The following is a 23,909-nucleotide window of genomic DNA, read 5'->3' as shown; positions in this document are numbered from 1 at the left end:
ATTGGGTAGAAAATCCAGAAATTTGACTCCAGTTAAGTCAAATTTCCTTATAATATATAATTTCTTTATAATATAACTTTAGAATAAAAGTACTCAAGTAAAAGGTGTAGTAAAAAAACTCCTAAAAGTAAATTATTTCAAAAAGGTTACTCAAGTAAATGTAACTAGTTACTACCCAACTCTAATCACAAGACATTTTTCCCATAAGAGAAATAATCTGCCAATGGAACTAGAACCTTTTCATCTTTTTCTTTTTATTTAAGTTACTTTTTAACTTATAGTAGTAAAAATTAAATAAAGTTTTTTGATAAAAATATTTACTGCCAAACTCTGCTATGTCTCAAGAAACAAAATTAACTCTTTGTGTCGAGATAAAATCCAGGAATTTGCTGAAATAAAGCATTAAAATCAGATTTTCTGCCTGATTCTGCCATGAAGCTCAGAGTGTCTTTAAAACTCGCCTCTGCAGTTTTAAATATTTCCTCCTTCACCTCTGAGCTTTGCAGACTTCCTGTCTGTAACGAGCCGCCATCACTCTGTCAGCCGCGATCCGGCCTGATTTTATCTATTACCGGGAGCCGTGATTCATGGAGGCCGAGGCAGCTCAAGGAAAAGCGACCCTGTGACACTTTCTTCCCGCCGCTGTACACGGGCCGGCAGCTACAGAAGGACAAGTCAGCGGCAGCGGTGATAAAACGGCCTTCCTTAACTAAACTCGTAAAGCACAAGGCGATAAAACTCAATCTTCTGTAAAATCCAATTAAGTCATTATCTGACTGATTGTATCTTTAATTGAAAACAGAAGTGACAGTAAATTTCAGTGATATATCAGGATCAATCGATACTGCCGTACAATCTGGTCTCAAGAGGTGATTTATAATGTCAAAGCCTTATAGGTAACTCCACATTCTTCTCTCTAAAACCACTGGTGGATGAAATTAAGAGTAAGTGCGTTTCATAAAAAAACAAGACGGTCATGTTATTGATTACAGCAGATGGGGCAGAATCCAATGAACACCGTGCTGGAAAAGAAAATACAAGTAATTTTCTTTGTCTGGTTTTATGTTGTCCCCAGGACGACTTCACATTTACACTTCATCACTTCGCAGCACTTTTACTCCACTAAAACTTGTAGCGACGTAAACATGAAAGCTCCAAATTACGTCTGTGGCCAAACGTTGGAAATGAATCCTAATAAATTTAGACTGGAAAAGCCGAGTTCCACTTACATCCATTTCAGGTAATCCAAGAAAAAAAAAAACTAAAACCCTCAGGTTACATATTTACTGAGAAATTGGTTAGTTTGACACTTTACAGTGGCTACCACTGTAATTAGGACCTCTTGTTAAAATAAATGAAAGTTATGTTTAACTTTATCAAATTACTCTTTCAAAAACGCTTATAACTGCCTGTTTTAATAGTTGAAATATACCTAAATAAAATATGCACAGTGGAAACCGACTGAGCTGCAAATGTCTTCTTTTGAATATTTTAGACATAATCTATGAACAAAAGCTTCAATATGCTAATTTTCTGCAAATAATACAGAGTTAAGTTTCTGAACAAAAATAACTGTAATCAGTTAGACAATCTTTTAGTTAATTTTTCTGCTAGCTCAAAAGTTAACACTAAACATAAACATTAGCTATGCTAACGCTAGCGGACGCTAATGCTAAAGTGCTAACTTCAATTCATATTATATCTATCCTTGAATGACTGCAATTTTGACATAATTTACATGCTCTATTAATAATGCTTATATCTTGTTCTCTGCTGTCGCTGTTTTATTTTGATTGTGTATTTTTTTTATGAAATAGTGATAAAAAAAAGAGAAGTGAGCAGAGGAAACGGAACTGCTCTGTAAACACACTTTATTCCCTTCAAAATAAGAGCGCGCATATAAACGTCCAACTACTTTAAGATTTCTTAACTTAACCAAAAGCTTCAAAATAAATGGAGACATTATTCAACTAAAAGTTTACAACACAATCAAGCAAATTATTCCGCTAAACGTTTTCAAAGTTAGCTAAAGTGAAAAATTAGCCCTTTCTGCTATTAGCAGAAACGTGTCCACCATTGTCTTTCTGTTTCCAATAACTGAAACCCCTTCTTCACCAGCAGCTACTCGGTTCCACTGGTTTTCCTTTGACTGCTTGGTTTACTTGAATTTATCTCCACAACATTCATCAGACAATATCTACATGCTAACTGCTTGTTTGGGAATTATGACACAAATGTAAATGTGAGGTTTAACTTTAATTAGAACCGTCTGCTTGGCTCAGATGAGACTAAGATTAAGATTTTCAGCAACAAACACTCCAGGTGAATTTGGAATAATAAAAATAAAAAATGATAGTGTTGTGATGACTTTGTGAAGGCGAAGCTTCAGAAGACTTCTTAAAGAAACAGATGCCCAATTTCAAGACGTTAAATCAGGAAGTCAAATTTCTTTTCAGTCATATTTGATATATAAAGCATTTCTACAACAACTGAAGGTAACATAGTTACTTGATTGTGCCATAAAATGACACTATGTGCCTGGAAAACACGATACTGCCTCTTTAAGAATGATGGCGGGTCTGTTTCTCTTCAAGGAAACTGGAAAACTCATTAAAATGCCAGAAAATGTTGAAGAAAATGAAAACTGGACAGATCATCTCCGATAGCTCACCACAAAATCAACCTTATTAAAAATGAGCAAAAAGTGACTGAAGAAAGTAATAAATGTTCAAACTGCTCTTCAAGTGGGGATTTTTTAAGGTTTGAGATTTAAACATTTTCAGATAAATTCTACCAATATATCCTAATGTTTTCTAAGGCTGTAAACACATGCTAATATGTTAGCAATGATTCAAATGTAAACCATTTATTGCTAATAAAGTGGTGAAATATTTTCACTGGTTTGCTAAAATTAAACCAAAAAAATCCTTATTTTAAATATATTTTTCAAAGTTTTCAGCCAGATATGAGGCTGCAAACACAACATTTCTCCATAAATGTTGTGTTATTGAGCGTTGCTTCAGCTCACTCTACAAGGTCGTCCCAAAGTGGGTAAAAAATTGTAAACAATAACCCGCGTGCGGCACCAACACCTCTGCTGAGAAGGGGTTAAATATACAATACACATGCAAATCCAGAGGAATAAACGAGGCCATAAATAAGCATCCGGCGCTCATCACACGCCCACAGAGAGAAGAGCAGCGGGATTTACGACCTGCCGCCTCGCTTTGCTTTTCTTAAACCTGGAGACAAACATTTCTAAACCAGGAAAACAACTTGGACTGCTTCTCAGCATTTATCACACTGCTGCTCAGAAAAAAAAAATATCTTAATTTTTTTGTGCAAAATTAAAAAATTGTCAAAATAAATTTCACAGATGTGAGATTAATGAGATTTATTTGCACCTGATGTGATTCTGTTGGAATAACAACATCGTGTCTGATTTGGGAAAATTAAAATATATGTCAGAAAGGGAGAATACAGTAAGATCCAGCGGCACCTAGAGGCTGATTGGCAAATTACAACCAAAACAAAAAAACTCCTCCGCTCCAAACCGTTCAGAGTGATTAATACAAATCTTGTTTATTATAAAATAAAAATAAACGGAAAACTGCTCAACATAGCAGAAAAAAACAATCCTTAAACAGAAAATTAACCTACTGGATTAAAAAAAAATACACCAAAGTAAAAGTTGCATTATTTATATTGTGTATAATGTGAAATTAATGCACACAATAAGTCCAATTAACCACATTTCATTACTTAATTTAAAGAAATAAAACCTTGATTCCAGTGTTTCAGGATGTAGTTTATAAAAAAATACAAACTTGACCAATACAGCGATCCTAAAGTTTACACACCTGGTAAAGTCGCAGGTCTGTCGAAAAAAAAAGATAAATCCTTTAATAATCCAAATATAATGAAGCGCTAAACCCTCAGAATTAAACTGGAAATGAATCTGTTACAGGGAATAAAAGTTGTTTACATGCAATCATGTCTTTACCATGTTTGGATCTACACTGCAAAAACACAAAATCTTACCAAGTATTTTTGCCTAGCTTCTAATTCAAATATTTTAATGCTCTCAAAATGAGACAAAACTAATAAGTAACTATACAGCAAGAAATATGAGCTTGTTTTGAGTCAATAATTCCTTAATATTGATGAAAAAGTTCTAGCTATGTTGATTATGATATGGTAAATATTACATGTTATAAGTCAAATAATCTGCCAGTGAAACAAGTTTATTTTTTTAAATCAATATTAAGGACCTATTGACTAAAAACAAGCTCCTATATAAATCTTATAAGACATTTGCATTAGAAAACTGACCAAAAATACTTAAGATTTTGTGTTTTTGCAGTGTTGTTTACAATTTTTCTGTTGTTGTGATAATAAATGTTCTTTAACTGAATTGCACACATATATTCCACCTTAAGGTTTAAAATGTTTTGAAATAATACGTACAGGTGTGTAAACGTTTGAGAGTACTGTATTTTATTTTGTGTAATCTAATTTAGTCTTGATTTTTTTTTTTCTAATTAGGAATCATAAAAAATAAAGGCAGTTTTTGGATGATTAACTCCCTTCAGTTACGAACAGAGACTCAGAGCAGAACAGAAATCAGGAACAAAAATCTGCTGTAACAGCTGAACAGTTTTCAGTTCAGGCGAGAACTTATCGTGGCATTCTTCTTCTTCTTCTTCTAGTGTTTTAGTTGCTGGTGTCGCCGCTGATGGTGTTGACGGTGAAGCTGGCCGCCTGGCCGCCAGCCTCGCACTCGGCCTTGTCATCGTTTAGAACCAGAGCGCTCATGGAGCGGCAGGTCATGGTCGAGTCGTAGCTGGTGGGTGAAAACGCTGCGGGGAGAAACACAGTCAGAGTTCACTTCCAGAACAAATTTCACTTCAATATCCCATATTTATTCAGATTATCTGAGTATATTTTCCTCTTTTAAAGTGTGGATGGATAAACTCATATGTTTAGGTGATGGATCGGCCAAGAAGCTCTAACATGAGGTGTTTGCTAATTGCTCATGGCTAGTCTGAAGGAGCTCAGCGGGGGAGGAGCTGCGTCTAGAAGGCGGGGCTACGTTCACCCAGGTGTTTTGCCGTGGAGATTTAAGGATTTCTCAAACATGCATGAAAGAAAAACGGTTATGTTTTTAGTGAGAGAACATTATAATATGATGCAAACCTAAAACAAGTTTAAATAATAATACTCCTTCATCTTCTGTTGAATCTTTTAAAACGCAGCTAAAACCTTTTAATTTATGCAAACATTTATTTTGAAGGGGGATTTGTGACCCTTTCTATTATTCTTTGTCGTAAAGCATATTGCTGCTGTATGTGTGTATTCTCCAAATCTACGCCTGATGTTTGCATTTGCTTTTTTAAATATTTAAAATCGTTATGTTTACGTTGCAATAAAGAAGAATGTGTGAAATGTCATTTTTATTAGCTACTTTATCCCACAGAATATTTACAGATAATCTGTAATGTTTATTTTGAAGGATCTCTGTCAGATGACACAAATGAAATTCGTCCAGTCGTAGTAGCTTTTCCTGCTCTCCTCTCCTCAGCAGAGCTGGGAAGGAAAACAGGAGTAATTTTTCTCCTCATTAACTTCCTGATTGGTTTTGGACTCCGATTTTTGCTCGTCTGCAGTTTGTCACCAGTTCAGAACTGACAGCTCGATCGTTAACACTAATGTTGGAGTAGCTTTTGTTCCTCGGCGCTCTGTTTGTACAGCAGTAACAGCAGCGTGGTGAATTAGCACGCTCACTGTTAATTCTGCCTCCGTTCATCAGCAGGAAATCTACGACGCCATTAAAGGCTGGAACCGAGCGGACGTGTTCGTTTCCGCAGGGACGTTAAATCACGACACGTGTTCTTGGCATCGTTCGCCTATCCTCTGCCCTGCTGCGTAATGAAACCACTGAAACAGCAGAAAGCCTTGTTCTCAATTAGCAGTGGAGGCCTGTTGGTTTACTAACTAACTGTCAGCTGATTGTTAGTATCTGCATGTTTATCTGTGTCTCACTTATTGCAGCGACCTCATTTCATACCCAACGTTTTCAGGAGAAAAAATCCAGCTTTCGTTTGTCCGATCAGGGGGATTTTTTTGACATCCGATGATTCAAAGTAATTCTCTGTCATCTATTCAGTTTACTGTAAGAAAATGATGTTAATTAACACAAAACAAACAATATAATCTGTTTTTTTTGAGAACATGAAGAACAGAATCTAGAAATAGTGAGTTTTCTGGATTCCTTCCACAGTCAAATCGTAACTCTTAATGACTGGTTACTCTAAGGATGCTTTCAAACCTGATAGTCCAGTAGACTCTGTTTGATTGGGATCAAAATTTCTTCCATTTTCCCACAGCTCTGAGTCAAACCAACCAAACCCTTTGAGCAACTTGTTCCCCTCTTTGCCTGTAGGGGCGCTGCACCAAACATCACTGAAGGGAAGGCCACAAAAATCTCTGAAGAAGACACTGAACGCAACTTCCTTCTTCACAAAACGTAAACAATAATGGAGTAGCATCAGATTTTAGTGGTTGTAGGATTTCACAAGCCAATTCTCCCGCTAGCGCTAGTTAGCGCATTTGTTTTGGTGGTATTTACCCAGAATTCCCTGTGCTGTCGTCCACTTCCTGCTTTTGGAGCAGTCTCTGGTCTGCTTGGCGCTCACATTCACAGCCAAATCATTCACTTCAACCAAACCAAGACTTAGCTTGCATCAGTTATGAACCTCCTGAAACGAACCCAACGCGACGCCGACGACCAGGAACAGACGATGGATGGTTGGAACGTTGTGAAAACTTTGGAAAATTCAAAATCAAGTTATGAGTTTGAGTGTATTTATCATCATAATACATCAAAAATCGTTGTCTACCGATAGAAATAGAAACAATTCTGAATGTGAAAGTGTCGAAACGTTGTGTGAAATGGAAGTAAAACCTGAATGTATTGACTTACAAATCTCACAAACAGTTCAGGAGGCGGTTTGTAACAAGACAAACTTCACCTGAGAAAGTTTTGTTTCTGGAATGAACTTCTGCCCTTCTTGCAGTCACTCAGCACTATATATATAAGGTTTCTAAACTATTAAACTGTCTTTGTGTGGACTAACAAAAGGAAGCTTTTTTAACCTCCCACTTGTCCTGTTGGGAAAAGGAGGGAGGGTTTCAATGAAGGTGCAATCATTTCTGCTGCTGCCAAAAAACGGGAGGGGAACAAAAGCCCAGATGTGAGAGTAGATGGTAATTCAGTCTGATCCAGAGAGGATAAGCGCTCTGTGGCTTTCATACTCCACACTCACCACCCGTACCGATCCAACGAGATAACGCTTAAGTAAACACAGAAATCTGCCAAGACACAAATCAAATATAACATATCTTAGTAGCGTTAAATATGAAGAGACAGTTAGGAAAATATCACTCTGTACTTCTGATTTTAGCTTTAAAAATAATCAACTTGAACTTAAGTAAGCAGAACTTATGGTCACATGAGTTAAAAAAGGTGAAAATAAAACCAAAAAAAACTAAAATAAAAGCCTATAAAATGGTACATTTTTGAGGGAAAAGCATTTAGTTTTCAATTTGCTTTTAGTTTGATTAAATAAATGTATTCTCGGTTTAAGAACAGGATGTGAGTCTAGGTCTGTCCTGATAAAACATTTCTGCTATTGCGATAAACGATAATATTGTTGTTTTGACACCATTTTCAAGTAAAATAAAGGCAATAATATGTAATAAAGGAAGAAGACATTCTCAACTCTGTAGTCTAATGAACATTTAACACTGGAACATTTTAAATATCCAAAATAAAGAAACAAAAACAACAGAAACAACAAATAAAATAAATTATGAAGTCTGTAAATAAAAGTATCCTTAAAAAAATTTTAGTTGAGACCTAAACACCAGAATTTTATCATCCAGTTTTTGTCGAAATAGAAAAACAATTTGATGCAGAAGGAAATTAATGAGTTTGGTTTAATGTGTCATGTGATTAATTGATTAATTGATTAATTGCGACGGGCCTATTTTTTTTCAAAATGTTTGGTATAGTTAGCGAAGTTTAATAAATCAGCAAAGTCAGCTTTTTGTTGGAAGTGTCTTGATAAACGTGGTTATTGTAAAGTCTTAGTTATACAAAGACAAATACTCTGTGTTGCACTTAACATTTTTAATTTTAAGAAAATCATGTCGGAAATAATTTTACCCTTATTTCAAATAAAATGGATGAGTCAAATTTGCATCATTCTTGAATTGCAGCACAAATTCAGTGAAAGGGACACAAATGGACCCGGGGCCACAGTTTGGACCCCCTGATTTAGAGGAAGAAACTGCGAGACGTTCTGGAAGAGACAGAAGAATCGTTCTTCACCTGTGTGAATGTGTAGGAGGCGTTCAGGGCCGGCAGCGTTTAGTGAGGCTGTTATGAAGGAGAAAAAATTAAATCGCAGGGATGAAGAGTTGCCTGTCACATGACAAGGTTGCCCTGAGATTAAATGGCAGCCATTAAAATGATACGAGGTGTCTAAAAAAAAAAAAAGCAGGCCCGGTCGGACCCATGTGTGTCCAGCTTGTAAAGATGGACGCTGCCGTCTGTGGCTGCTCATCACGCCGTCGGAGCGGCTGCAGGAGTTAATGGCCCAGAAAACGGAGCCAAAGATCAGGCGGGCGGCCGGGCTTTAAACAGCCAACGCATTCAGCCGACGTTCAGCAGGCAGACCTTCACCCTGCAGGCCCAGATCGCTCACCAAAACGCTTCTGACTAACACACTGCAGACATACTAAACCTCACCGAGTACTTCCTACTAAAAACACTTTAAATAAGGGAAAACCAACTTTCAGCAGGATACAGCCAAAGTCAGTGATTTGATAAGCAGTTGTGGGCAGAGGAGCCAAAAACTGTATTCAAGTAAGAGCAGAACTACTTTAACATATTTTTACTCAAAAGTAAAAGTAAAAAGTATCCATCCAAGAAATTACTCAAGTAAGAGTAAAAAACTATTTGGTAAAAACTCAAGCACTGATCAAATTATCAATCATGTAACATTTAAAAATGATGTCATCAGACCGACCAAAATATAAAGTTATATGGAAATTTTAAGGAATAAAATGACAATAATTCATCAGTAACAAAAAAATAAAGAAATTTTTTCAAAATCAGTTTCTTCCAATAAAGATTTTATTAAACTTTAACAAAAACTGCCGGTGTGTGTCTGTGTTTGGTGAATTTTTAGTTAAAACATTTTTGTTTTACATTCAGTGGGTAGAAAATTCAGAAATTTTACACCAGTAAAATACTTCATAATAAAATTACTCAAGTAAATGTAAAAAGTACAACATAGTAAAAATACTCCTAAAAGTTTTTTTTTTTTTCAAAAAAATAGTCAATAAACGTAACTAGTTGCTGCCCAACTCTGATTAGAACATGACATTTTTCCCGTAAGAGAAATAATCTGCCAATAAAACCTGAACTTTTTCATCAATATTAAGAAATTATTTACAGTGGTGTGAAAAAGTGTTTGCCCCCTTCCTCATTTCCTGTTTTTCTGCATGTTTGTCACACTTAAGTGTTTCGGAACATCAAACCAATTTAAAAAATAGTCAAGGACAACACAAGTAAACACAAAATGCAATTTGTAAATGAAGGTGTTTAGTATTAAAGGAGAAAAAAAATCCAAACCATCATGGCCCTGTGTGAAAAAGTGATTGCCCCCCTCGTTAAAATAGATTATAACTGTGGTTTTTAACACCCGGGTTCAATTTCTATTGCCACACCCAGGCCTGATTATTGCCACACCTGTTTTCAATCAAGACATTACTTAAATAAGAGCTGCCTGACACAGTAAAGTCCACCAAAAGATCCTTAAAAGCTACACATCATGCCGAGATTGAAAGAAATTCAGGAACAATTGAGAAAGACAGTAATTAAGATCTATCAGTCTGGAAAGGGTTATAAAGCCATTTCCAAAGCTTTGGGAATCCAGCGAACCACAGTGAGAACCATTATCCACAAATGGCGAAGACATGGAACAGTGGTGAACCTTCCCAGGAGTGGCCGGCCGCCCAAAATCACCCCAAGAGCGCAGCGACGACTCCAAGAGGTCACAAAAGACCTCACAACAACGTCCAAAGAACTGCAGGCCTCACTTGCCTCAGTTAAGGTCAGCGTCCATGCCTCCACCATCAGAAAAAGACTGGGCAAAAATGGCCTGCATGGCAGAGTTCCAAGAAGAAAACCACTGCTGAGCAAAAAAAACATTAGAGCTCGTCTCAATTTTTCCAAAACACATCTTGATGATCCCCAAGTCTTTTGGGAAAATATTCTGTGGACCGATGAGACAAAAGTGGAACTCTTTGGAAGGTGTGTGTCCCATTACGTCTGGCGTAAAAGGAACACTGCATTTCAGAAAAAGAACATTATACCAACAGTAAAATATGGTGGTGGTAGTGTGATGGTCTGGGGCTGTTTTGCTGCGTCAGGACCTGGAAGACTTGCTGTGATAAATGGAACTATGAATTCTGCTGTCTACCAAAGGATCCTGAAGGAGAATGTCCGACCATCTGTTCGTGAACTCAAGCTGAAACGAACTTGGGTTCTGCAGCAGGACAATGATCCTAAACACACCAGCAAGTCCACCACTGAATGGCTGAAGAAAAACAAAATGAAGACTTTGGAGTGGCCTAGCCAAAGTCCTGACCTGAATCCTATTGAGATGTTGTGGTATGACCTTAAAAAGGCTGTTCATGCTCGAAAACCCTGTAATGTAACTGAATTAGAACAATTCTGCAAAGATGAGTGGGCCAAAATTCCTCCAGAACGCTGTAAAAGACTCATTGCAAGTTATCGCAAACGCTTGGTTGCAGTTGTTGCTGCTAAAGGTGGCCCAACCAGTTATTAGGTGTAGGGGGCAATCACTTTTTCACACTGGGCCATGATGGTTTGGATTTTTTTTCTCCTTTAATACTAAACACCTTCATTTACAAATTGCATTTTGTGTTTACTTGTGTTGTCCTTGACTATTTTTTAAATTGGCTTGATGTTCCAAAACACTTAAGTGTGACAAACATGCAGAAAAACAGGAAATGAGGAAGGGGGCAAACACTTTTTCACACCACTGTACTTAAACAAACTCCTATTTCTTGTTAAAAAGTTACCTGTTAGTTTGGCCTTATTTGAGGTGTAATAAGATATTTGCACTAGAAACTAAACCAAAAAAACTTGGTAAGATTTTGTGCTTTTGCAGTATATTAACAAACTTTTTAAAATCTGTTTTCTTTTAAAGTTAAGCTTTTACTAACCAAAGCTTATATCTTTTATGATTTTTGTTTTTTAAAATACTTACTGGGATTTTCGGTGACAGAACAACAGAAAGTGGCTCGTAATCGGAAAGTTGAAGAAAAAGAAAAAAATATTTTGAGCGTTTTATGCATAAAAATCTGAAAGGTGCGGTGTGGATTTCCCAGTGTCAATAAACATGGACTCCTCTGACCTTTTCCATGTGTAAATAAAAATAAGCACAGAGGTGATCCTTATTTGAGTCTTACACATTTAGAAAACATGTTTTGCTCACAACTTTTCCTCTTTTTCAAGAAAAAACTCAAAATGTTTTTGTTTTGATCAGCAGAACTGTGATGCTTGAGCTGCTTCTAATTTTAAGCCACATCAAACACTCTAATCAGTGAACTCAACCGGGTCAATAAAAGCTTTTGCATTGCCATTATTACGGACTATTCATTTTACTGTCTGCTGTTAAATCTTCCATAAATTACTCTCTCTCGTCTCGCCAAACTGAGAAGCATTGAGACAGTAGTTTAAAGGGACGGAGCCGCTTTTGAAGCAATTAAGATGTTTAAAGAAACACTTAGAGGCTCATTATTGGTTTGCAGTGGAGCCGATGTGAGCGGAGGACCAACGCGGTTTGACAGAAGGCATCAGGCGCTAAGGTCAAAGGCTAATTAAGCAGAGACGACCCTTTGCTCCTGCATTGTTAACCAATCTGTCCCCGGCGAGGACGACCGCCAGAGAGGCGTGACGCCGCCGCCGTCTCCGCGCTAAATCTCCATTTCGGCTACTGTGCCCCATCAGCTCGCAAAATGGCACGTCGGAGGGTCGCCGGCGTTCTGACGGGATCCATCCAAGAGTTATGGATATGCAATAATGAGCTGAGGCGGCCGATCGATGTTTGCGTGACTTTTCTATCATTGAGCTTTAAACAAGAGATTAATTGTGAGTCGACAGCGTAAGAAAAATGCCAAAGTAAAGGACACAGGAAGAGTGAAATATATCGCCGCGGTAAAGCTGTCAGATGTGTTTATTCAAGTCGTTCAACTGTTTCAGAGAGCTGCCATGGAAACATCATTTACCAACGCACACCAACATCAGAGGCTGAGGAGAGTAAAACGTTACTAAGTTTGTTTTATCAGAAAATCCTGAGGAAGCACGCTCTGCTAAATCTGGAATAATAATAATATAATTTATTTATTTAACACTTTTCTAAAATCTCAGACATTTTACCAGAAAAAAGCACATACATGAAATAAAATCATAAAAGGAAAAAAACAAATAATAGTTTAATATAGATATATTTTAACAGTTTAAAGTAAAGCACTTTAAACTAAACAGATTCAATTTTAAATTGTCAACTGTTATTTTTGACAAAAGTAAACAACTAAAAAAGAAAAAACAGAAATTCTGGTGGAATCTAAAGTAGTTTTTCTTTTATTGTTTTCAGAGACAAAACAACCATATTCAGTTAGACCTGGATGTAGCCTGCAGCGTTTTACTTTAAAACAAAAAATAAACTAACCAACAGGAAATAGTATTCTGTAATTACTTGTGCTGGGACTTTAACACATTCATTTAGAACACATTAAAAATTTCAACGCAATTAATTGCTTTTTTTTTTTGCAGTCGAAACCTTTGTATTCAGGCATTTTTGGTATTCATGCCAGGCCACCAGACGGCGCTGTGATTTTAGCATGTCGTCGGATGTGCAGGTTAAGTAAGTGTTATCCGTTTTGTTGTTCTCTGCCCTTGCGTCCAGTAAACCCAACAGCTTTCACACCTGCAGGGGGCATCCACAAAAAGTTTCACTCTCTTTGAGAGCTGGTTTTTAAAAAAGTGTTCCTGTCACTGGATTGGAACAGAAATGCTTCGGTTCTCCTCTGTGTAAAAGGGGCCTAAAGGAGGTGCTGCCATGTGATTGGTGATTTCTTATTTATGTCTGCAACACATTAAACAGGGAGACCACCAGATAAGGAGGCTGGATAGATGATATCTCCGTGTTTTGCATCCTATCGCGCCCCAAACCAAGACCAACCTCGCTTTAATTAAAGACGACTGAAAGCATGAAGAGGCAAATTTTACCAAAGTTCACAAAAAGCACTTGTTACAATGAGTCAAAGACAAACTCTTTCCTGAGACTTTCCTGAGTGTCTTCAGATAGAGGCTTCTTTAAATTAGCTATAATGCAGACTGCTACAGGAGCTCTTTGCTCCCAACAGCCAACACATTTACAATAACTCCATGAAAATATGAAGTAATGAGTTATAACAACATTTAATTTCCCTAAAATCAATAAAGTATTTTTAAATTTGTAATTAATGTAACAAACTGCAGGTGAAATAAGTTTCTGTTGAGCAGAAATGGAACAGAAGTTTAATCTCTTTCAGTTTTCCTCCTGTAAAACCACTAAACCAGGGAAATGTTGGACGTTCTTATCAGATGCTGAGACTTCAGGTTCAGCAGAAGGACATTTCAGATTCAACAGCATTCGACAGAACCATTTCATTTCACTTCAAGCCAGCAGGACGGTGTGTGTGTGTGTGGGTGTGCGTGTGAGTGTGTGTGTGAGAGAGAGAGAGAGAGTCAGAAAGAGAAATAGAGAGTGAGGATAAGAGGACATAAACTACACAGCCCTGGCCATTTAATGTCTCCACAGCCCCAGGCCTGTGTTAATGGTGGTGTTGTACAACACATTACTGTGGTGCTTGTGCCCTGAGCAGACAATTATACTGGTATTTAGCCCCAGAGGCTATCAGGGCACTTAGCAGCACCACGGGCCGGGGAGGACGGCTTGACAGCTCTCACAGGAGTTTTATTCTGTAATCAAGAACCAGGAGAAACGCTAAAATAAGAGCTACCAGGTTCCCAGGGGCCTCCAGTCAAACATCCCTTCAGCGTACAGAAACAGCTCAGAGAAACATTCTCATTTACTGACTTTACATCTAAACTGGCAGATTTGTCAGGTTGTAACTGAGTTTTAATATGAATCTAATGAAAGTGGACTGAATGAAAAATAAATAAAACTGAATCTGTTTCCTGTAAACGCCTTTCAGGCGAGTTTAAGTTAAAAAAAACAGCTAAATCATAGTAATGTGTTAAACCTAATTTCATAAAAGGACTTTTGACAAAAAGAAGTTATTTTTGTGCTATTTACTATTGGATCATGTCAAAACTGATATTACAATTAGGGATAAAACTTGGGGCTGATATCGATATCCGATATTAATTTTGTTGTTATGGCTAATAACGTTATTTACTAATATTATATATATGCTATATATATTTATTTACCGTTTCAACACCTTTAGAAAGAAGTGACCAGAAACAGACAGCAACAAGATGACAATAAAATATTTTTTTATGTCTATATTTAATATGAAAGGTCTGGAACATGTAGAATAATGTAATGTAAATGCACAAAAGCCTTTGGGGGAAAATGACTGTAAAAATGTCAGGAGAACAGTTTGACATCTAGAACTTTTTCCACATTTTGTCTCATTGCAGTTTAATTTATTGGACTGATACCGATACGTTAAAAAATAACTAAAATCAGTAGATACCGATTTTAGCGCGGATATATCGTGCATCCCTAATTGCAATTAGGTTTGTTTACTCAGAGAAGTTAGTTTATCTTAGACCAGAGGAATACATTTTGTCTTAATTTTGACAAAATTGTAATGTAACTTTTAAAACTATATATTTTTTAACATATTTGTTGAAACTGTCACCATGTCATGACAGCTTGGTATGAGACAGAGCTGTAAAATAATCAGTATGTTGTTTCTCTGCCACAAGAACACTAAACAGCCAGTACCTAAGGTTGATTGGCAGCGCTAAGACCCGCCTCCTTGCTCTGATTGGTTGATTTTGGTACATTTCTTCAGATGGTAATAGAAGCTCAGGGAGGAGGTGGAAGGGATTTTAAACTGTCACAACATGGTGACAGTTTTAATAAATACTTAGCAAACATATTTTTATAAAAGTTACAAACTGCAGCTTTAAATGTAATTTTCAAACTTTTTCTCCATTGCAAAACCACAAAATCTTACCAAGTATTTTTGGTCTAATTTCTAGTATAAATATCTTAGTAAGCTTGAAATAATTCAAAACTAACCTACAAGAAACTTTTATGAAGGATATAGGAGCTTGTTTTAAGTCAGTAATTTCTAAATATTGATGAAAAAGTTTTAGTTCCACTGACAGATAATTTTACTTATGACATTTTTCCCATTTTATAACTGAAATAATCTGCTAGTGCTGCTAGTACTTTTCAATAAAAATTAAGGATTTATACACTTAAAATAAGCTCCTATATCTTTCAGAAAAGTTATTTGTAAGTTAGTTTTGTATTATTTCAAGCTTACTAAGATGTTTACACTATAAATTAGAGCAAAAGTATGTGCTAAGATTTTGTGTTTTTGCAGTGTCCTGTTGGTTTCACCTCTGGTAATGAATCAACAGAGTAAATGTGTTAAAGTTGGTGACGTTCTGAACTTATCAGCAATGAACTCTGGCTACATGACATGAAACAGTGCTTACTTTGAAAAGGTCACCTCTTTGCGGTGCGGAACCGATTTCTGATTCGTTTAGGTTTAATAAATCCTAAAGAGTGAGCGGCCTTTGTGGCATCTCAAAAATGAGTGTGAGGCGAAGGTTTGTGATGGCAAGTAATCTGACCTGAAAGCAGCTAAAAGCCATTTTACACACGAAACAAAGAAACGCAGCGGCGGCAGCTTCTTGGTTGTTGTTTTTTTCTTTGCTTATTCTTCAGAGGGAGGCTGACAACCTGAAACGACAGACTTTATACGCAGTAACTCACGCTGGTGTACAGTAGGATATAGATTGAAGTGAGAAAAATCAATAGAATATCATCTAGAAAGATAGTAATGGATTTCTAACTTAATGGGCTCACACAGGTCTATCGATTAGCAGGATGAAAATCTGCAATACTTCAACAATCTGATTTGCATTTAAATTACAGTAGGCGCTGTGCTGACACCAATATAACAACACAGACAAACGTATAGCCGGCCGAGTGGCGCTCCATCATCACGTCTGACTGCGGGCTAAATCCGCTTTTAGAAAAGTAAAGGAAAAGTTGCTGTGCTGAGAGATAACCAACTTCTAAATTCTGTTGGTCGGGACAAGGACAGAAAAATGTCACCTATGAGTCTGAGGCGACCATAACTCTGGCTGGGCAGCTCATCGTGAGGCGGCTGTTTGTGGAGAAACACTGTGGATGTCTCTGTGTATGTGTATATTTGTACTGAGTGGGTGGGTGGGAGTGGAGGCGACGTGAGATGAGATGTTGAGAGGGGAGGGGAGTTTGATGGACTGCACTGTCACCTCCCGGCCGGCGATTTACAGCGGCGCGGCTGCTGACGAGCGCGGGGCAGTAAACAGGCCGGCCGGGGGCGTATTTCACAGCGAGCTGGCTTTTATGAAGAACACCGGGATGGCTCTGCCCACGGCTCCGCCCGCACCGCCGTGACGGATGGAGAAAGACGCATGACAAGCTTCATCATTGTTTGTAAATCTTAACTGTTCCCGCTCACTAACTCCAGAAGGCAATTTTGCGGAGACAGCGAGAGGGGGGGAGGAAGAGTGAGAAGGAGGAGGAAGAGGTGAGGAGGGGAGGGGAAAGGACAGCGTGGCACACTTGAAGGTTATTTGGATCTCTGTATTTGGCCAAATGATTAGCCTTATCCTGGGAGGGAGATAAATCTGCCAGGCGCCGTGTGGGAAGGGAGGGAAGGAAGATCACAGGAACCGCTTCCTCCGTCTGATCCCAACCAAACATGGTTTTACTTCACCTCAAGGTCCAGGCGCACGCTGCTTTCTGTAACCTGCTTCTTCATTACAAATGTTCGCAAATATTTGTCGCTATTCGGCTAATGTCAAAAAAACTAAATTTTGCAGTTGCGATGTTTCTATTAAATAAGAAATTAAATTAAACTCATGTTAACAAGTCACTAAAAATAATGCCGGCGACTGACGTAAACAGTTACAGATATATCCATCATTCACCCAATCACAGCAGAGGTTGGCGTCTTATTCAGGTGTTGGAGAGACAAACTCCGCCTACTGGGGAGCGGCTACGTCCACGGCCTTTTTCTGGAAATTATAGTCAGCCATTTTACCGAAGAGCTACGAATTCAACACGTTTGAATGATGCACAACTTCTTATGAATTGTGTGATGCTGAGAGCAAACAAACTGTCATCCTCCTACCACTTCCTGTTGTCTTCTTTGTTGTTTCTGACAGGAGTAACATCCTGTTGTTGATCACGAGACTCATGATGCAAAAAAACTGTTCCCATCACAGTTTTGCTAGATACATTTATTTTGATATGGCTGAAAAACAAAACACCTCATCCCAGCGAAGAAACTTTTATCGAAAAAATGCATTTTCAAAATCGCAGTGTTTCCATATTGTCGTAATTGCAAGTTGTGCAATTTTAAGGTCAATTGAAACGCAGCTGCTGACACACAAGCTATACCCAGAAACAACAGCGATGGCCAACAAACGCGCTTCTCTCGACCCACTCGGTTTTAATTTATGGTTCTAAAAATGATCTGATGGACGCTGGAAAAGATTATTGTTGTGTTCAAGTTGTGCTAAAATGAGTTAGACAATCAGCAAAGCTATTCAAGGCTAAAATAGCATCTCAATGCTAAACATGCACAGACGCTAACGCTAATGTCAGCGTCCACAGTCCACTTTTCTAAAGAAACACCGGAAAACTGAATGGCTAGAATAACACTTTGTATCAATCTGATAGCTGAACAACATTTTAAACGGAATAAATATATTTGCTTTTGCTCTTAAATATATTTGCTCATGTCTATTTATCCAATAATTTAGCAGTAAAAAAGGTTTTTAAATTAGTCAATAAATAGTTTTCTAAAAAAAAAGATTAATTAATTACAATTAACTCAATTAATCAACTCCCACCACAATTGTGTATACTTAAATATTTTTATTGTGCATGTAGATCTGACAGATTAGAATCTCAGTAACTTGTGTTGCTTTTGTTTTTACTGTTTTATTTCGAGAGATAAAATAAAAAAGATGAATATAATTAGACCTGATGTGAAGGTGTATTGAAACAGATCCCAGGGATCCGTGTGCTGGACGCACATTTCAGGATCCTGCACACTGCAAACTGTGTTTGTTAAGCTAAGAGGATGCTCTTCGTGTTAGCTTCAGTCCTGCAGTATAAAAGATGATGGTCAGATCTGCTTATAAACAACCTGCTTTGTAAAAATCTGAATTTAAGATCCAGCATTGAACCTGCAAACCTCTAATAGGCTATGGGAATAAATACTTTTTTTTTTTAAAGGTGAATTGACACTAAAAGTGGGACCACCGGCTGAGATTGTTGTTTTCTTGTAATGGAGCATGGCGGTTCAGGGTGGAGCTGACGTGGGACCCTCACAGCAGAGGGACAGCTGAAGGTGGTAAACAAGCAGCGCTACAAGGCCAGATGTGGGGGTCCTAAGCTTTACGATGCTGGTGGAGTCATTGCTCCCTTTCAGGAAAACCAAGGCTGATGCTGTGATTCTGACGCTCTGTCTCTGTGTCCTTCTCATGAGAAATTAGATCTGACTATAAGAAAAACACAGATACAGAAAACACTGGGTTCCTAGCATAAAAATGTCCCACCAAATGCCAAAAATGCATTAGCTCAGCTCAAGTGAAACATTAGAGAGAACAATAACAAATTAGGCTGATAAAGCCATGATAAATAAATAACACATATTGCAAATGAAAGGGACTTCAGAGGAATTTCAAATTAAAAATCGACTCTTTGCTGTATATCGTCACTCTGATACTACATGGTTCTGCTCATCAACCTTCCTTTTCTTTAAACCCACAGGCCAGGATGTTGGACAGAAACATGATTAAAACATATTTACTTATCAGAAATACTTTCCAGATCTAGTTTCTGACCCTGACAACAGACTTATTTTTTTTGCATCAGCTTAGATTGAAAGTGTGTGAGAATATCCTCCATGCTGGAAATATGAAAGACACAAATAAACAACGTGTCATCCTCAGTAAAACAGATATTAAAGTAGTTAAGGCAACACATATAAGAAGTATCTTCAAAAGGTTATTATTGATGGTGATGCTGTGAGCAATAGGAACCTCCAGTAGCAGTCAGTCTTACAACGAATATGAAAAGGCCTCTGACTGAAGACTGTTACTCATGACTGTTATGACATGCTAACAGCTCAACATGGGGCAGCAGAAATGATATTCCAAAATGTCCTGGATGACATCATCAGTTGGTGGGAAGCACTGCTAATCCGCCTCATTTGCTTTTGCCACTCCTCTTCAGATCTCTGTGTGTGATCTTATGATCCGAAGGTAAGAGAATAACTAAAATAAGCCTGAAACAATCAAATAATTTGGGTCAAACTATTCAGTGCTTTTTGGTCTGAATAAACAGTCCCATAAGTCTGAACTGGAATCCGCGCCATCTTATTAGGCACAGCGGACAAATGTGGACACTCTTAACCAACGCGCAAGAGAAAGATATATGAACAAAATGGCTGCTGTCGGGATTGACCCGTATGAGACAGAGAAGGAAAATATGTCAGACGATGTGGAGAAGCTGCCTCCGATCTCATGCTACGATATATTTCAGTACTTAGTGGAGCTTTACGGCCTGAAATCCATGGACGCATACAATCGGCGTTTAAACGGATTTGTAAAGGATGTACAAACTCTTGGTATGAATAATGAGGCTCTGGTGACTGGCAGAGTAAGCATATACAGTATCAAACTACTGTTACGCACGTCTGTCTTAGCTAACACATTAAAGCTATGTTAGCTAAATTAATGTTGCTAGTTTGACACTAAGTACTACAGCATATATCACTGACATTAATCTCAGTACTACACCCAGGTGGGTAGAGTACTCAAAAATTATAATCAAGTAGCAGTTAGAATGTACTTATAAGTTATTAAAGCAAGTCGCCTAAAAATGATTATTTCACAACAACACTTTTGAAACCATCTTAAAATGTAAAGAGCAAGAAGATTTGCTGAAGAAAAATAATTGAAATAGCCAGAAACAGATTTTCCATCCTGGACAAATTGGTCCCTGTAATATCAGTTTTTGCTGCCACTTTGCTTTCCATCAGTAATCTCACTCTTATTACGTACTTATCTGCATTCTTTAGATATTTCCAAAAAAACACTTTACTGAAGATGATAAGCAACGCACATAATCTGATTCACCCACATTCCCTGGTAATAAGGAAGACATAAACTCCAGGCAACCAGCAATGCTGTGCTGAGATTCTCATCTGAGTTCTGGAAAGAAATCTACTGCTGCACAAATCAGAGATTAAATCTGCTTCATCTGTAAACATGGTGAAAAGAAACAAAGCTGCACTGTTTGGGACTTCTTGAACAGATCTACACCGTTTATATCCTATTCCCCTTTATAATTCCCAATAATTCACCTGAATCATATTTTAATACATTTTCTGTTGTATTTTAAACATCAGAAAAGCATTTAGCTGATTAAAGCAGTAAAGCAAAGCCTTAAAATTTATTGATGAGATCCTGCATACACGGAAAGTACTGGATTTGCAGTAAAGTTTAGTGCAAGTGAAAATGAAATTTTATGACACTCTCGACTTGAATGCAGTCCTCCCTTGGATGTTCTGTTGATAAAGTCTGGGTAAAAGTTTATGGGGCCTTATAAGTGTGTGTGTTGGAGTGTTTCTGTGTTACTCACAGCCTGCCATGGTCTCAGAGCAGCTGTTGTTCTCCTCCAGGCTGACGAAGGGTGGCACGCAGGTGGTGGAGCCCAGATTCTGGGTCAGGTAGGTGGCCCCGGGGTAATAAGAGTGCATCCGGTACTGGGAGGACACGCCGTGGCTCGGGAGGCGGCCATCCCCATGGGGCATCTGCTTTAAACAAAAAAACAACAAAAATGTCACATTTATATGTAGAATACACAGTAATTAGATGTGCACTGTAAAACTGGCCAAAATTTTCACCTTGATCTGGCCTGATCTGTGACTCAATATCTGTTTCCAGTTGGTGAACACAGCTTATATAAGCACTAGCAAGCCTCACTCTTCAGTGTCGGTGTTGCAACCGCAGGAAAACAACTCAAAGTTAGCTATTTTCACAATAAGTAAAGTGTAAAACTAAAGATTTTTAAAGGAAACTAGTTTCTACCAAAGCATGTCAATCAGTCTTACAGTAAATAGCGTCATTTTAGTCCTTCATCATTTAAATTTTTGGTTGAATTGTCCCACCCTTCAGGTACAAACTAAACATGTTTATGTTTAACCTGCAATTTTAATTGTATTTCTTATTAAACAGAAAAAATGCAATTGAGAACTTGTGTCTTCTCAACATCAGACTACCAAAAAAGGTGAGCGCACATTTGTGCCTTAGCAAGCTAATGCAACATGTACCTTCAAGCATTCAAACACTAAAGGTACATGTACACAAGTAGGGGTTCTTCTATTTGTTTATGGAAAATATTTATAGAATATAAACTCCTAGAAGTGCAAATAAATCTTTTTAAACAAAGTGCAGTCATACTGGATTTTGAGGTTGAGGCGTGTCTGTCTTTCTCTCTTGAATTTTAGACTTCTGGCCTTTATATGTTCAGTAAACAAGAAAAAAAATACTAAGAAAGAAAATCAGCTCAAATTAACTTTTTAGGAGTTTGTCTGAGGTTACATTTACATTTTTGGTAAAACGATAATCAATTCTTTCTCATTTCAATTCTAACAGAGAACAGCTTGTTCTCTGTCAGTTCGACGCCCGTGCAAAGGCTCAGATTAACTGCAACAAAAATGTTACAAAAACACAGAGAGAGCAAACAAAATCCGTGCACAAACATTTTAATGTAAACGCTGTAGCAAAAGCCTGCACAGCTCCATTCCTTTCTTCAAAAGCAGATGCAGATTAAACATAAATTACACACATTTCAAAAACAACTTGCATCCAAGAATGTCACACTGTATTCATATATATCTGTGATAATTGTTGCTACCACTATATGACCTGATTCAGCTCCAGACATTCATAAGCAACGCATTAGGAAGCAAACAGGAAATGAGCATTAGCTGCAGGAACGAGCTGCAACGCCCGGCGGCTTTCTCCACACCTCTGAAAACTTTCAGACGAGCTGTCTACTCAGCAGCAAGGCCGCCTCACTGAGGGTTTTCAATTTCATTTTTATGGAATTTGATTTCTGTCAGCCTGTAATATGTCACCCGTATTGTCCACACCATCAGCTCTGCGACAGCTTTATAAACTGTTATTTAAGCTACACTCCGCTCTTGTATTGGGCTGTGAAAAATACAACAGAGATTGGAATGGAGTCTTCAAAGTGCACTAAGCTTATGGCTCCCAGCCCACATATAGCACAGGACTAAACTGTCTTAGCAAAAGTTGCTCACAAAAGGCTTTTTTTTCTGGTTAACATGGATGGTAAATATCTAGATCCAGTGTGTGGATTTGGCCTAAATGAAATATTCAGTGTCGCATGTAAAGTACGTTATATCGATGTTGATGTATTTTTTGATGCCTGTTGGCCAGGACTTCCTTGAAAAAAAGGTTTTTAATCTCAATGATTTTTTATCCTGGAAAAATAAAGGATAAATTAAAAAATGTAACTATGAGTTTAAATCTTTTTTTAAAAAAACATATAAACTGTATAAATTGGTCATTAAGCTTGCCATCTTAATGCTTCTGTGCAAATTGTGCACATAAGCGGTTTTCTTTCTCGCTGCACTGTCAAACGAACCAAAGCCTTTGAGCAACCTGTTCCCCTCCTTGCCTGTGGGGGCGCTGCAACAAGAAGGAAACAACATGAAAACCTCTGAATACACTGAGCGCACCTTCCTTCTTCACGAAATGTAAATGACGAGTCATTTCTCCCACTATTGCTAGAGTAGCGCATTGTTTTGGTGATATTTACCCAGAATGCCCTGCGCTTCCTGCTTTTGGAGCGGTCTCCAATCCCTTTAATGTTAACAAATGCATTCAAACCTCACCAGAGTTCACTGAACCGAACCAGACCGAGGTTTGTAGGCAAACGAGAGTGCATGTTGTGTGTATTGTAGGATTTGCTTTTTGTCTTTAGTTAAAGACCACAAACCATTTTACCCATTAGAGCATTTAAGCTACTCATACATTTGTTTTGGTTGTATTTACCCAGAATGCCCTGCGCTTGTAGTTTGCTTCCTGCTTTTGGAACGGTTTCCGGTCCGCTTAGCGTTGACATATGTATTCAAACAGAACCAGAGTTCATATTACCTGAACCGAGCCTGAGGTTTTTAGGCAGACCATTGTTCACTTTTTTTGGTGCACATCAGAGTTTGATGTTGGATTCACACATTCAAAAACAAACCAGACTTTCTAGGCAAAGTCCGCTTATAGTGAACTAAACAGTTGGTGTGAATGGGCCTTAGAACACCAACAGTTTCAAGTTGAGAGTAATTTTTTTACGTACTGTGTATAAGTACAAGAAGATCTACTGTTTTGTATTTTTGCATTCAACTAATAATCTATAACAGAAAGAAAAGTGCACTCAAGCTTCCTAATAATGAAAGTTTCCACA

The 23,909-nt window shown here is 37.8% G+C and overlaps 1 protein-coding gene across 1 annotated transcript in view; it reads right to left on the bottom strand.

Moving 5' to 3' along the window:
- Positions 1 to 4,494: 4,494 nt before the first annotated feature.
- The window catches only part of dmrt1 (doublesex and mab-3 related transcription factor 1), a 35,552-nt gene continuing 16,137 nt past the window's right edge, over positions 4,495 to 23,909 (bottom strand). The window contains 3 exon segments of the mRNA XM_032577925.1: positions 4,495 to 4,859; positions 20,214 to 20,231; positions 21,060 to 21,231. Coding sequence (XP_032433816.1) covers positions 4,714 to 4,859; positions 20,214 to 20,231; positions 21,060 to 21,231 — 336 coding nt within the window. The 3' untranslated portion in view covers positions 4,495 to 4,713.

Source organism: Xiphophorus hellerii, chromosome 12, assembly GCF_003331165.1.
Source record: "Xiphophorus hellerii strain 12219 chromosome 12, Xiphophorus_hellerii-4.1, whole genome shotgun sequence".
Taxonomy (NCBI): domain Eukaryota; kingdom Metazoa; phylum Chordata; class Actinopteri; order Cyprinodontiformes; family Poeciliidae; genus Xiphophorus; species Xiphophorus hellerii.
The sequence above is the reverse complement of the archived record's forward strand: the minus strand, read 5'-3'. Positions and strand labels throughout refer to the sequence as shown.